The sequence below is a fragment of the Agrilus planipennis genome, unplaced genomic scaffold, assembly GCF_000699045.2.
Source record: "Agrilus planipennis isolate EAB-ADULT unplaced genomic scaffold, Apla_2.0 scaffold55, whole genome shotgun sequence".
Taxonomy (NCBI): Eukaryota; Metazoa; Arthropoda; class Insecta; order Coleoptera; family Buprestidae; genus Agrilus; species Agrilus planipennis.
Genome location: NW_020438918.1, coordinates 154,443 through 169,947, shown reverse-complemented (window position 1 = coordinate 169,947; position 15,505 = coordinate 154,443). Strand labels below are relative to the sequence as shown.

The window sequence follows — 15,505 nt, the reverse complement described above, 5'->3', positions numbered from 1 at the left end:
TTTATATTAAACGTTACTGATATGTGTTAGGGAGGTAATGAATTCCAATTAAACTAAGCATCTTCTTTTATTTTCACAGGAGTTATGTGAGGTGGCATATTTATTTTTTTCAAAGCATTCGAAAGCTCTCCAATACCCTGTACTTTTGATGAAGTTTTCTTTTTCTTTCGTACAAATTCATTAACTAAATCCACTGTAATTGAATTTAAAATGTACCTCTGACCATCAATACTAACTACTCCTAATTTATTCCAAGATATATTAGATGTTTTCATTTGTTGTTTGCGTTGTTTATTAGTACATGTTTCTATTAAATGTTCGTATAGTTCCTCATATAGCACATGTAGATAAACATGACTAAGCTCGTGAAAGTGATAGAATATTTCGAACTGTTTCCTTTATCAATGTAATAACAACGATTTCTTTCCTTGGTCTTTACTCAGGATTATTGTATTTCTTGTAATATACAAACATTTCGTCCTCTCTTTGGAAAATACTAATGTTTCAAATGGTATCATACCATCATAGTAGTATTGAATAAACGACATTGTATTTAGTAGAGTGAAAATCATATCACTAGGAATAAAGTTGTTGACCCGGAGGCTGTAATTTTTTTCTACATTTAATTATATGTTTAGTTTTGTAGAGAAACAATTTATTCGTGTCCCCAAAATACCCACAATATACTGTATCATTGCAGTGTATAATAATGTACTATTAAGTCATTTATATTGAATTAAGAAAATTGCATTCCTTTCGCTTGATAGTTTACATTTAATTGTATGTTTAGTTTTGTAGAGAAACAATTTATTCGTATCCCCAAAATACCCACAACATACTGTATCATTGCAGTGTATAATAATGTACTATTAAGTCATTTATACTGAATTAAGAAAATTGCATTCCCTTCGCTTGATAGTTTACTTATGATTACCTCTGCAGTAGTAATAATTATGAACACAACAAGATAATTTTAATTATTTTCACAGCATTCACAGTAACCGATGATCACTATCCCCCTATTACGAGCCCCTCCTTCAGTTGTCTTGGTAGAAAGCTTCACTAATGTCCAATATTTATGCATATTTTTTCTACAACTATTCTGTACCTTTATAACTACAATTTTCATTATTTTTACAGATTTCACAGTCACCTATCATCGCCGCTCCCCTACGACCCTCTCTTTTAGTTGTCTTGCCACAATTTCGGGTAAGTGTTTCCAAAAAGTTTGACCAACGTTCCATTTTTATGCATACCTTTTCTTGAACGTATTCCGTGCGGTACCTTTATACGTATAATTTTAATTATTTTTACAGATTTAACCGTCACCGATAATTTTCGCCACTCTACGAGCATCCCTTTAACTTGTCCTGTCACAGTTTTTGGTAAGTTTTCCAAAAAAGGTTGACTACACTTCAATTTTCATTCATACTTACTTGTCGACCGTATTCGGTGCGGTACCTCTATACCTATAATTTTCATTTTTTTTACAGATTTCACAGTCAGAGATAATTTTCGCCACTCTACTAGCATCCCTTTAATTTGTCCTAACACAGTTTTTGGTAAATGTTGCTGAATAGTTTCAGTAATATTCAATTTTTATGCATACTTGGGACTTTTTACAAGGTATTTTGTAACAATAATTTGCATTATTTTCACAGTCACCAACGATGACGTTCCTTCTTCAGTTTTGACTTCGATCCATCCTTCTGCATGACGCTTCTGCAAAAATTACTTACCACAGCATTTCGTATGTACCATGTAAAGATTTTTATTATTAATTCTTTATTTTTAGGTGTACCATTCCTAGCAAAACCTATTATACGGGAGAGGGATTTTAGTTGGTAGGTCCTCCTGTGAGGGAATCCAACACTACCCAGTCGTACGGACGGCTGGGTGTCTTTTGAAGATTTCCCCTCTTCCACAAAAAAAAAAAAAAAAAAAAAACTAAACGATCTAATGACTTTTATTGCTGGTGTTCTCAGATGGGCGGAATAGCCATTTATTTCCACTACCCACTCGCTGGTATTAAGTAATTTGGAATTGTTTACAACCCCTTTTCTTCAATATTGTTTCAGTGTTCGGCATCAATTTCTATCTGAACACGTAAGTTGCTACAACTATTTTTTACCTTCATTATTAATTATCTTGTGTTCAAAATGTTAATTGTACATTATTGAAAGGTTTTAGTTAAAAACTGTTAAACTGTATTACTGTTTCTTCTGTTTTGTGGCCTTTTCTATTTCCTCAATTGTCTCTTCAAATTACATAAAATATTTTATTTTGTACAAGTGTATTTGTTAGGTTTAATAAATATTTTTTACTATTTCACTTATTATTACTTTTACACTAAAAAATTCGCAAGTTCTTATGTTAAGGTGAAAAATGGACAAGTAACAATGTATTTCCTTTTTTACAAGAGAAAAAATGTGTTTTCTTTTATAAGAAAGGAAAATTGCATTGTTTCTTATCCATTTTTCACTTTAACTTACACGTTACGAAAAACAATAAGTAACTAACACATTTAAAGTGCGCGCCTTTTTTACTTAGTATTGACTAAACCTGCCGGAAGGCGCGCAAATCAGCGCATTTCGAGTTAACCATCTATTACCCTTTGTATATCTAACATCTATGTTCTATATTAAAGAGTAAAACCTATGATAGAAACTTGTCTATGGTAGAAACTCACAGAATTTGAAAGTTACACTTACTTTCTGCTTACTGTTTTGATAAATTCGTTTGTGAAACTGCAATACCAAGCGTTTTCCTTAAATTTGCTGAGTTTCTTTATAATGAACCTACCATAATTAAATAAAGAGGTGTATCACGTATGCAACATTGAACATTGAGTGAATCAAAGTTCGATTTAAAACATGGAAATAAATTGTCTAATTTCCCTTTTGTTTTTAGTTTGATGTGTGTGATTAAAGAATAGGTACCAGTATAATATGGTATTTGTTGTTATGTTAACGACATTACAAACAAAATAATATTTGCAAGCAAACGGCAATGGGAAGTGAAAAGGTACTATAAAAATTGGTGTAATTATTAATATTATGATATATAATGTGCCTTGTTACAGTTTTTATTTAGACTAGAACAACCACATGGTCAAGGAAATGTGTATATCACATGGCAAAAGAATTCATCCAACTATTTGGTCACGACTGGTTCAGATGGTATGGTAAATATTTTTAATCGATATGGACAAATCCAAGAACGAATCAAATTACCAGGGTCAGTCTAGCTGTTAAGCAATCTGAACGAATCTGTGTTTTTATGTAATACAAGCATGAGATGAGCAAAACTAATTTGTTCCAAATTTTGATGTTTCAGTCTTTGTACAGCATTCGAATGGAATTTTACTGGTGATTTAATAGGAATTGTAAGTCAATCTACTCAATTAATTTTGTGGGATGCAAATCTTGAAAAGAAATATATAGTGGAGTTGAATTTGAAAGATGTCATGACATGTATATTTTGGGAAAGAAATAGTCAGATGGTTGCTATAGGATCAAAGAAGGGGAATGTGTGTTTGTATGATCATACAACATCAAAGTAAATCACATTTTAACAAATTAGCTTTATTTTGAATTTAGTTTTATTTGTGTTTTCGTAAAGTATCAAGCCAAATAAATCCTGCAAAGTGGACAATACTTATAAACAGATTTCAAGATTCTTTTGCTACTTATTGAATTAAGAAAATTGCATTCCGTTCGCTTGTAGTTTACTTATGATTGCCTCTGCAGTAGTAATAATTATGAACAGAACAAGATAATTTTAATTATTTTCACAGCATTCACAGTAACCGATGATCACTATCCCCCTATTACGAGCCCCTCCTTCAGTTGTCTTGGTANGGTAATAAATCACCCGTACATGTGTCCTCAAATTATAATACAATACAAAAAAAAGAACAAAATGAATAACTTAATCTAGATGTTCATAATTAAGAAAATCTTTATATATAAAAGATATTTTGCCTGCTGTAGCACAGGTCAAAGTCCAACTCTTGCTCTGTATCATTGGGTAACCAAACTATGTTTTAAATTACAGGTTCCTGTAATCTTTTTTAAAACAATTTTTAATACAAAGTGATTAAACAAATTGTTCACAAAAGTGAATTTCGATCACTCGAAGCAATGGTGTTAATCGAGCTCACAGTGACTGATAGGGAGAAAGAACTTGTAATGTTAATATATATTTTTTACAGTTTACTATATTCATGATTATTTTGCAACAACCACTTCTTGATCTTACTCTTAATAATCCTTTTATTTACCTTTGTCTTTTTTTATTCCTGTGATAATTGATTAGAATCAGCTTTGTAGGGAAAAATTGTGGCTTGGTATAAAATACATAAATCATAATAATGCATTAGTCTGGAATAAATGTAGTTCTGTCTGATATTCAATACTTGCTCGAAATCTTTGCTATAATCTTTACCAGATATTAGTTTGAATAGTCTTTTTTGTAATGACCATAGTTACAAGTAGAGGCCCATTCAATGACTATATTGAACAGTGCTATGAAATAACCCGTAATATTTACTTTAAAATTTTAGATCATTTGTTTTGGTATTGGAAATAAGAATAGCAGATATTTATTAGTGGGATCATTCCAAGCATGTGCACGTCCATTTTTTTACATTTGTTAATTATCCGATTCACAATTATTAAGGATAATTTGTAGATTTACGTAGGCTAGACAGTTCTAAGCATTTATTTAATATATGGATAGTACAGCAGTCATTACTAGGGTATAATACAACTGTATCATCTGCATAAGAACTTATGAAACAACAATTAGGAATATGTATTTTGTAGAAATCGTTTATATAAATGAAAAATAGTAACGGACCGAGTGTAGTTTCCTGTGGAACTGAAATATTTACGTATTCTGCTGCTCTTTTCATTAACACTAACCATTTGCAGTCTCTTAGACAGGTAGCTCCTTATGAGTTGTTGTAGAGCCATCTCCCTTATACCTAGTCTATTTAATTTCTCAAGTAATATTTATTAACTAAAAAACAAGATAGACTCACCCCAATTTACCACTACAACTATGATCATTGCGGACACATGTTTCGCTCACTTATGTGGTCATTATCAACGCGAAACAGTCTCGGGTCAATGAAGAAAGCCAAAGACTAGGTTTAAAAATTAATATCAGCAAAACCAAGTTTATGATTGTTAGTGGAAACGATATTCCTCACACTCACATACATATTAATGAAGAAAACATCGAACAGGTTATGCAATTTAAATACATGGGATACATGGTTAACGAAGGATGGGATCCGGATCAAGAGATCAGATGCAGGATCAAACAGACCAGAACAACATTCCTAAGAATTTCTTACATACAAGAACCTGAATTTAAACCTTAGATATATGAGGTAAAATGCTATGTCTGGTCCGTTCTCCTTTACGGTGTTAAAGCATGGACGTTGAAAATACCGGGGAGTGTACGATTTCCGTGGCGCCGCAATCTAACGACTGTTTTAGCTTAATTGGCCCAAAATAACACGAAAATGAAAAATAAAATTTTTCGATATCTCGCTTCGTTTTCGAGATATCGATACTTGAAATTATAACTTAAAGTTTGTTCAAGATTCGCTTGATAGAATAGATGGCGTTTAATACGACGTCTAAAACGAAGAATTTTCTTTTTTAAATATAAATCGAATGATGTAATGAATTAAACACAAAGTATTTTATTTAAATTTTACATAATTTACCTTAATATTTTAATGATATTATTATGTATTATCTAACATGATCAAACATAATACAATCCAACCCAGTTCGCAAGAATCTCACCCAACATGGCATGGCGTATGTTTGACCGGGTTAGGTTAGGTTAGGTTAGGTGAGCATAGATTGCGCTGGACTGACTTGGGTTGTATTGTATTATGTTTGATCATGTTAGATTATTTGGGTAAGGAAGGGAAGGTACGGCAAGGTGGAATGGCGCATGTTTGACCGCCAAATCATGGCGCCACGGAAATCGTACTCGTGCCAAAATACCAATAATTAATAAAATCGAAGCCTTTGAAATATGGATCCTACCTTGTGAGAAATGAAGATGTTCTCCGGAGAGCCGGTCTTGCAGAATAAAAACTTCAAAAATACCAAAAAAAGAAAGATAAGTTATCTCGGACACATACTGCGCTGAAACGGTATCCTTTCAATGCTTAATTCTGAAGGTAAAATTGAAGGAGTGAGAAGAGGAATAGGCAGAAAAAGATTATTGTGGCTAAGAAATATACGTCAATGGACAGGGATAAAGGACTTCAAAACACTACAACATGCTGCAATTAATAGAACCATATGATAAGAAAATGGTGGACGCCTACTCATGCGTGTATGTATGTGCGTGCGTACCAGTGCGTCTGTGTGTTAAACTACTGCTACCAACCCTGAGAGGCGCAAGTGTGCTGGCGTGAGCAGTTGGTAGCAATGAAAAAGCAAAGAACCAAGGGTTATGAAAAGTGACAGTTAGTTGATATCACGCCACTGCTGCGGGCCGAAAGTATTTCTAGGTTGTTATCTGTTAGTTACCATTTGTATTTAGTGAGAGTTAATAAATATTATAATTAGTTCAAACGGTTGTTCCCGCCTTTTAATAGATTGCCCAAAGAATCTATACACTTTTTAAAAAAGAATTTATTTTTAACGCGGGACGAGCGCAATATACAACTGATCAGCAAATGTGTATATTGAACACTGACTCTTATAAAGGGTCACTAACATTTATAATTAAACAATACATGTTAAGAACAAGCAGACAACCTGTTAACAAGTGTAAAGGTTCAAATATAACATTGCACCCGTGTTAAACAAAAATTTAATTCTCAAATTTTATTTTTTGAACATTAAGGTGCAATATTTCACGAGTCGGAGCGTAGAATGTTAAAACAATGAGGCAAGTAGGGAAATTGGGAAACTTAAATGTGGAGATAAATAGATTAGAATTAGATATAGTAGGCATTAGTGAAATCCGTTGCCCCGAAGCCGGAGACTTCTGGAGTGGAGACTTTAGAATAATACAGGATCGGTGGAAGGTAATTCGGGGGCAGAAATTGTAATGCGTACGAAAGCAGGGCAAAGTGTAGGAAAAAACAAAAAAGCGATAGCGATACAGTGATGAAGACGTAGAAGCAGTGTATGCATGTGTTAAGTTTAGTGAAAGGGCAGGAAAATCTAATAGTTGTAGGAGACTTTAACGCAGTAATAGGTAAAGGTAAAGACGGTGCAATAGAATCTTTTAGATTAGGCAATAGAAATGATAGCGATCGTAACTTTAGTAGTTATGAAGACCAGCTTTAAATTGAAAATTCTGAAAAAGAGGGAAGGTAGAAGACCTCTTGACTTAGAAAAGCTAAAATGTAACGAAACGCGTGACAGGCTAGGTACAAGGACAGGCGAAATAGTAGAAGCGAATGACAGCAACATAGAGGCAGAATGGAACTGCATTAAAACATGCCTAAAGTCAGCCGCTACAGATATACTAAATCTTAAACAAAACGAAAGTAGAAGAAAAGTTTGAAGTAGGTAAAACCGATGAGGCTTATAATATAATTAAAAGGAATTTTAGAGATGTAGGGTACAGTAGTATATAATACTTATATTAACAATATACGAAACGAGGCAGGTGTCATTTTGATAGAAAATGAGGAAAAGGTAGGTAGGTGGAAGGAATATTTCGAGAACCTATACGCAGGCCATAGGTTAGGAGATATATTAGAGAAGGAAGACAGTGTGGAGATAGAAGAGTCAGGTTATCCGATAATGAGAGAAGAGCTCGATGTAGCATTAAAGAACATAAAGAATAATAAAACGCCAGGTGTAGACGGGACACAGGGGGAAATTCTAAAACATGCAGGACAAGAGGTTAAAGATCGTATGTTTAAGCTGGTTGGTCACAGTTACGTGACGGTGCAAGATCCAGAGGAATATAAATGGAACGTGGTAGTAACCATGTCTAAAAAGAGAGGCGCTGATAGATGCGAGACACTTAGAACAACTAGCTTAACTTCCCATGCGTTAAAAATCTTAAAAGTAAAACAAAAATACTGGTATGCAAGGGAAGAAAAACTAGGGAATGGGCGAATATAAAGATAGGAGACGAAAAATTAAAAGAAGCGGCTGATTTTGTGTATCTAGGAAGTCAGATAACTCAGGACGAAAGGAGTAGTAGGGATATAAAGCAGAGGATATCGCAGGGTGGTGTCGCCTTCAATAAAAAGAAGTCACACTATGCTCGCGAACGGTTAATTTAGAAATTCGAAAAAGGTTATTAAAGGTGTTTGTTTGGTGCGTGGCGCTGTATAGGTGCGAAACATGGACAATGGGCCCGGTGGAAAAGAAACGGTTAGAAGCGTTCGAAATGTGGTGTTATAGGCGAATGATGAGGATACCGTGAATAGAGATAGTTAAATATGAAGAGGTATTAGAAAGAATAGGAGAACAGTGGACTCTGTGGAAGTCAAAAAGAAATAGGCGAGATAGGTTAGTAGAGCACCTTCTCAGGCATAAAGGTCTAGTCAGAGACATATTAGAGGCAGAAGTGGGAGTTAAAAGGGGTAAAGGTAGACCTAGATTAGATTACTGTTCGCAAATAGTTGAGGATGTGGGTTGTTCTAGTTTTGAAGAAATGCGAAGATTAGCTCAGGATAGGAAAGAGTGGAGGTACATGTTCAACCAGTCTTAGAACTGACGACCTTACGACCTTATGACCTTATGCTGATGAAGCAAAATTAGAAATTTATAGTAATACTATAATAATAAGAGTAATGGCGAACATTGCTAAGATACAAAGCAGAAGTACATTTCGAAAATAACCAAAAGCAATATGATATTGAATAAGTAAAATTTAAATGAAAAATATTTTCAAACTAATAATTAACACTATTATTATCACTTATCCGGCTTTTGTGGTAGATGACGTAACTGGAACTTACTGAAATTAATCGTTTCAGAATGGTTGTTTTCTTGATAAGGCTCTTGTTACCTTGGAGTGGTTACTGAAGGGTCACCCGATATAGATTTAATTTTGTTTTTATTAGTACTAGTTGTAAAATGGGGTTAGTTAAACTTAAACAAGTTGAGCAAAAATAACAATCGCACCATAATGCAAAAATTACCGCGATAAAATATTACAAGATAATTGATGGTAACTACATTTTCTTGATGGAAATTCAGGATATATATATATATTTGTGGAAATTAATTTGTGTTTATTTATTAAGAAATACAACAAGTACTGAAAACAGTTATTTCGAAAAAGCCGGTTTATTTATTCCGGTTTGTATTTGATTTTGAAAATTGTTTAACTCGGCTAAAACACGTTTTACAAGAGAAAAAATGTGTTTTCTTTTATAAGAAAGGAAAATTGCATTGTTTCTTATCCATTTTTCACTTTAACTTNGATTCATTCCCCTAAACGATTAATCACAGATAGAGGAAAGTCTTTTGACTGCAAGGAATTCACAGAGTTTTGTGAGAAATTTCACATTCGACATGTGAAAAACGCTATTACATCCCCTCGCAGTAATGGTCAGGTTGAAAGATTGAACAGGAATGTATTAGAATCCTTAACTGCCAGTATTGAAGGCAAACATGATGAATGGGACAAATATCTCTTTCAAGTGCAAAGAGGTGTTAATTCAACAGTCAACGCCACAACTGGAGTCACACCTAGCGAATTGCTATATGGATTTCGTCCAGATATGACAAATGAAATTCGAGTGGTGAAAAGAAAACCCCTTGATTTGAAAGAACTACGACGAAACACTAAAATAAAATGCGATTTAAATGCACCTCGTAATTGTTATTTGATTTTGCAATTTTATCTGTTATAATCCTTTTTTATATTCGAAGACACAATAGCAATGTTATGGTCCAGTGTACCATATATATTGGCCTAGTGTGCAATCAGGTGTGGTAGTCTTGTGAACTATCTTGTTGGAAACGGTTCTGTATACCACTGAGTAGCGCTACAAATGTTGTAGGCCTGGTCTTGTGACCCAAAAGATAGCCCTGTGAACTATCTGAAGTTGCGTGGTCCTTTGAACCACCACATGGTTTTGTATACCACCAGTCGTTTCTGTAAATGTTCTTGTGAACCACCAGAGGTAGTCTAGTGTATTACCTGAAATCGTTTTCTTGTGAACCATTCGATCCTTTGAACCGTCATGTAGTCTTGTGCATTATCTGAAGTGGTGGACCCGTGTACCACTAGACGTTTCCATGAATCATGATGCATTGCTGTAGCCTTGGAAACCAGGAAGCGGGGTCGCTTCCACGTCAGGATGGCCGAATGATAAATGTGTTTAAAAAAAACTGTTCAACGTTTCAAACAATTTATGATTATGATTATGTTTATGAAAGATATGGGCTAACCGACATGTTCTTGTATTTTTAAGCTGTTCTATTTATTGAATTAATACTGCGAAGAATGAGGTCATTGTTTATAAAATGTATTGTATGATTGTATCGATGTCCTGACGAGGACACACTTGAATCTTGTCTGCGAATGCTATATGTTGTGATTTAAATTTGTATTGTTGTAAGAAAAATGGTGTTTCGTGATTAAATATTGTATTTGACTTTAACAAATCAGGAGTGGGATTGTCCCCCCCTGTCCACAAAGGTGAATTTTTGGCGAAAAGTTAGTTGGTCGCAATAGTTAAAGTGCAAAAGAAAATTAAATTAAAAAAAAAAATAAAATAAAATATGCCCAGAGAAAGAAATAAGAGAAAACGTACTCGCTCTACAAGTAGTAGCAGTACTTCATCTGATAGTTCGAAATCTACTTCTAGTTCCAGTACTAATTCGGATTCTAGTTCGGCAAGTGAACATGTGAACCGTGCGAACAGAAAATTGCGGAAAGAAGTGCAGAAACTCAAAATCAAAGTGCAAAGTCGGGCCGGTATCAGGGTAAAATTGACAGTGTATCTGTGTTTACGGGCTATTTTGACGCGAAACAAAATGTACAGCAGTGGTTGCGAAATGTGGATGCTACGGGCGACATGTTCGATTGGGACGATAAGGCTCGTATTTTTTGTATGACAAATAAGTTACAAGGTAATGCAAAAACATGGTATTGGAATCAAGAAAACACCAACATTTCCTGGAAAAAATGGAAGGAAAAACTGATTGAATCTTTTCCTGTGCAGCAGTGTGTTTTCAGTAAACTTAAGGAGCTAGTGAATAATGAACGCGTACCCAGGCAAGAATTAATAGATTTCTACTATCAAAAGTTGAGTTTAGGCCAGTATTGTAAATTAGAGGACCGCATCATAGTGGACATCATTGTAAACACGATTAATGATCCATTTCTGCAGACAGGTATCAGAGCTGCTTCTTGCGTAAGTACAAAACATTTATTACGATTCCTCATTCAAAATGCCGAGCACCGTAGATCGTCTAATCGTAAAATTATTATTCACAATAACCCAAACAGTAAATATACCAAAACTCAGGCATCGACATCGAAAGAAACTAAACAAATGAATTGTTACTTGTGCGGTCGTGAAGGTCATAAAAAGGCCGAGTGCGATAAAAACACTTCTAATAAATCTTGCGCGTTTTGTAAACTAAAAGGACATACAGAAACAAACCGTTTTAAAAAGAAACGATTGAATGACAAAAATTATAATGCAACCCAACGTAAAATTAATAAACTATTTTGCAGTGTAAATCGTATGGACGAAAAATTTCACAAACAAGCAAAAATTAACGGGACAATTGTTTCCGCGTATGTGGATTTCGGTAGCAATTGTAACATCATGACTAAGGGTGTATTTGACAAACTAAAAATGACTGCAAATTGCAATAAAGTGGACATTGTCATTATCGGTTGCGGTGGTGCGACGGTTAATCCCTTGTGCGTGGTAACAGCTGATCTCGAAATAGTCAACGTAAATATGAAAACTAACTTTTATGTTGTTCCGGATTCACTTCAAACGACCAATGTATTGATAGGACAACCAATAACTGAGAGTGAAAATGTTTTTGTATACAAGACCGTCGATTATTTAAAACTCACCGACCGAAATGTTTTTCAAGAATTAGACTTATCGCGATTCATAGAAACAGATAAAACTGTTAAAATTCGCGTACCCCAAAACATTATGATTAAACCAGGTATTAATCTAGTAACAGTAAAGGCTGATGTACAAAGTGAAACGCTTCACACCAATTATTCCGAACAGCTTCGGGGTGGGTTTCCTGTTATTGTACCAAATAACAAAATAAATTTTCTAGGCGGAAAAGGAATTATACATGTGCTGAATTTGAGTACAGAAACTGTTAGTTTCAACGAAAATGATTGCATAGCGCGCCAGAAAAATAATATCGAAGTTACTCAACGTCAACCCCCCGAGAATCCAAATGTACGTCGTCTGATCCAAAAGTATAAGAACTGTTTAAAGGAAAATTCCGATTTAATATGTAATCTCGACATAGAAATGCAAATTGAATTGGTGACATCGGGGCCTATTAATTATAAACCTTATAGATTGTCTTTATTCGAACGCGAAAAAGTTAGGAACATTGTTAACGATCTTTTAGAGAAGGGAATTATTGAACCAACCGTATCTCCCTACGCTAGCCCTATACTACTATTAAAAAAGAAAACAGGTGATTTTCGGATGGTTGTTGATTATCGCAAATTGAATGAAATCACGGTAATGGATCGTTTCCCCTTACCATTGATTGAGGATCAACTTGAGCGACTGATGGATAACAAAATATTTACGACGCTTGATTTGAAATCAAGCTACCATCAAATACCCGTAGCCAAAGACAGCCAAAAGTATACGGCTTTTGTGACACCTGAGGGCCATTACCACTACACCCGAGTTCCTTTTGGTTTGTGCAATGCCCGGCTATTTTCCAGAGAGCTCTATATGGCATTAGGAATGTTGATTTACGATTACGCACTAGTATATCTGGACGACATTTTGATAGTGGCCAAAACTGAAGAAGAAGGTACAGAACGACTGGAAGAGGTTCTGAAAGCATTGAGCGAATCAGGGCTCACACTAAATTTAAACAAATGCAAATTTTTGAAAACTTCCGTTGAATATTTGGGTACCGAGATCCGCAATGGTTCTATGACACCATCCCCCAAGAAATTACAAGCAGTACAAGATTTCCAGCGACCTAAAAACATACATCAAGTTAGGCAATTCTATGGATTAGCTTCATACTATAGGAAATATATTCCCAATTTTGCATCTAAAGCAAAGCCGTTGTCAGATTTGTTGAAGAAAAACTGTGCATGGGTTTGGAACAATGAACAAGAAAAAGCCTTTAACATCCTGAAGCAAGAAATCACACAGCCCCCTACTTTGGTAATATTTAATCCAAGTTTTGAAACCCACTTGCACACTGACGCCAGCAAAATTGGATTTGGTGCAGTTTTAACGCAAAAACAAAAAGATGAAAACTGGAGACCTGTTGCTTACATGAGCCGACGAACAAGTGATACTGAAAATCGCTATCATAGTTTCGAACTAGAAACTTTAGCTGTTTACGAAGCCACTAAACATTTCCGGAATTATCTCTATGGAAGACATTTCACCATTGTTACTGATTGCAATGCGATGCGTTTGACGTGGACGAAGCGCGATTTAACGCCCAGAATTGGCCGTTGCTGGTGGCTGGCAATGCAGGAGTACGATTTTACTGTCATCCACAGACCTGGAAATCAAATGAGTCACGTAGATGCCCTCAGTCGTAACCCTATAGCAGTGAATAAGGTCCATACAAACGATTGGGTAACTGGAGTACAAATGCAAGATGAAAACCTACGAAACCAAATTGAAAACGGTGAAGCCGAAGACTGCTACATAATAGTAGACGACAAGATCTGTAAACAAAGTGATGGTGAACCGAAAGTTGTAATTCCGCGAGATGTTCGATGGAGAATAGTGAAGATGTTCCACGACGACAATGGTCATCCAGGTTGGCAACGCACCCTTCGTGCTATCAAAGACACTTATTGGTTTAATGAAATGACCAGATTCGTGAAGAAATATGTGAAAAATTGTATTTCGTGTATGGTATCTAAGAAACCAACGGGCCGTAGATATGGCAAGCTACATCCAATAGAAAAAATAGAAGAGCCCTTTCACACGCTACATGTTGATCATTTAGGCCCCTTTTGTAAAGCAGAAGCGGGAAATGCTCATATATTAACTCTTTTACAAAATTTGTTTGGCTGGAGGCTGTTGCAGACACTAGTAGTAGATGGGTTTGCCAGAAGTTGGAGCAGCTGATAAAATTGATTCATTCCCCTAAACGATTAATCACAGATAGAGGAAAGTCTTTTGACTGCAAGGAATTCACAGAGTTTTGTGAGAAATTTCACATTCGACATGTGAAAAACGCTATTACATCCCCTCGCAGTAATGGTCAGGTTGAAAGATTGAACAGGAATGTATTAGAATCCTTAACTGCCAGTATTGAAGGCAAACATGATGAATGGGACAAATATCTCTTTCAAGTGCAAAGAGGTGTTAATTCAACAGTCAACGCCACAACTGGAGTCACACCTAGCGAATTGCTATATGGATTTCGTCCAGATATGACAAATGAAATTCGAGTGGTGAAAAGAAAACCCCTTGATTTGAAAGAACTACGACGAAACACTAAAATAAAATGCGATTTAAATGCACCTCGTAATTGTTATTTGATTTTGCAATTTTATCTGTTATAATCCTTTTTTATATTCGAAGACACAATAGCAATGTTATGGTCCAGTGTACCATATATATTGGCCTAGTGTGCAATCAGGTGTGGTAGTCTTGTGAACTATCTTGTTGGAAACGGTTCTGTATACCACTGAGTAGCGCTACAAATGTTGTAGGCCTGGTCTTGTGACCCAAAAGATAGCCCTGTGAACTATCTGAAGTTGCGTGGTCCTTTGAACCACCACATGGTTTTGTATACCACCAGTCGTTTCTGTAAATGTTCTTGTGAACCACCAGAGGTAGTCTAGTGTATTACCTGAAATCGTTTTCTTGTGAACCATTCGATCCTTTGAACCGTCATGTAGTCTTGTGCATTATCTGAAGTGGTGGACCCGTGTACCACTAGACGTTTCCATGAATCATGATGCATTGCTGTAGCCTTGGAAACCAGGAAGCGGGGTCGCTTCCACGTCAGGATGGCCGAATGATAAATGTGTTTAAAAAAAACTGTTCAACGTTTCAAACAATTTATGATTATGATTATGTTTATGAAAGATATGGGCTAACCGACATGTTCTTGTATTTTTAAGCTGTTCTATTTATTAAATTAATACTGCGAAGAATGAGGTCATTGTTTATAAAATGTATTGTATGATTGTATCGATGTCCTGACGAGGACACACTTGAATTTTGTCTGCGAATGCGATATGTTGTGATTTAAATTTGTATTGCTGTAAGAAAAATGGTGTTTCGTGTATTTGACTTTAACGGTATATATATTATATGTTAAGTACAGGGAGA

The 15,505-nt window shown here is 35.2% G+C and overlaps 2 protein-coding genes across 8 annotated transcripts in view; both read left to right on the top strand.

Moving 5' to 3' along the window:
• The first annotated feature begins 777 nt into the window (after window positions 1-777).
• Window positions 778-1,898, top strand: LOC112904218. Of its 3 annotated transcripts, none has more exons than XR_003230959.1 (4): window positions 778-1,209; window positions 1,317-1,385; window positions 1,494-1,626; window positions 1,796-1,898. XR_003230959.1 is itself a non-coding variant. In XM_025973714.1 (4 exons), the coding sequence occupies exons 1-4, from the start codon at window positions 1,005-1,007 to the stop codon at window positions 1,715-1,717; spliced, it is 399 nt and encodes a 132-aa protein (XP_025829499.1). In that variant the 5' UTR covers window positions 778-1,004; the 3' UTR covers window positions 1,718-1,898. The 3 variants fall into 3 exon arrangements, 2 of the variants coding, with proteins under 2 accessions (XP_025829499.1, XP_025829500.1); XM_025973714.1 differs by having other exon boundaries at window positions 1,494-1,562; window positions 1,662-1,898; XM_025973715.1 differs by lacking the exon at window positions 1,494-1,626 and having other exon boundaries at window positions 1,662-1,898.
• A 714-nt stretch (window positions 1,899-2,612) lies between these two features.
• Window positions 2,613-15,505, top strand: part of LOC108741884 (WD repeat-containing protein 19) — a 132,300-nt gene continuing 119,407 nt past the window's right edge. The window contains exons 1-4 of one of the 5 annotated variants that reach the window (XM_018476850.1): window positions 2,613-2,819; window positions 2,911-3,024; window positions 3,083-3,237; window positions 3,337-3,558. In XM_018476850.1, the coding sequence (XP_018332352.1) occupies window positions 3,010-3,024; window positions 3,083-3,237; window positions 3,337-3,558 (392 nt within the window). In that variant the 5' untranslated portion in view covers window positions 2,613-2,819; window positions 2,911-3,009. Of the gene's footprint in view, window positions 3,025-3,082; window positions 3,238-3,336; window positions 3,559-9,439; window positions 15,475-15,505 lie in introns of those variants that run through there. The other 4 variants (XM_018476849.1, XM_018476851.1, XM_018476852.2 and 1 more) reach the window with 4 other exon arrangements.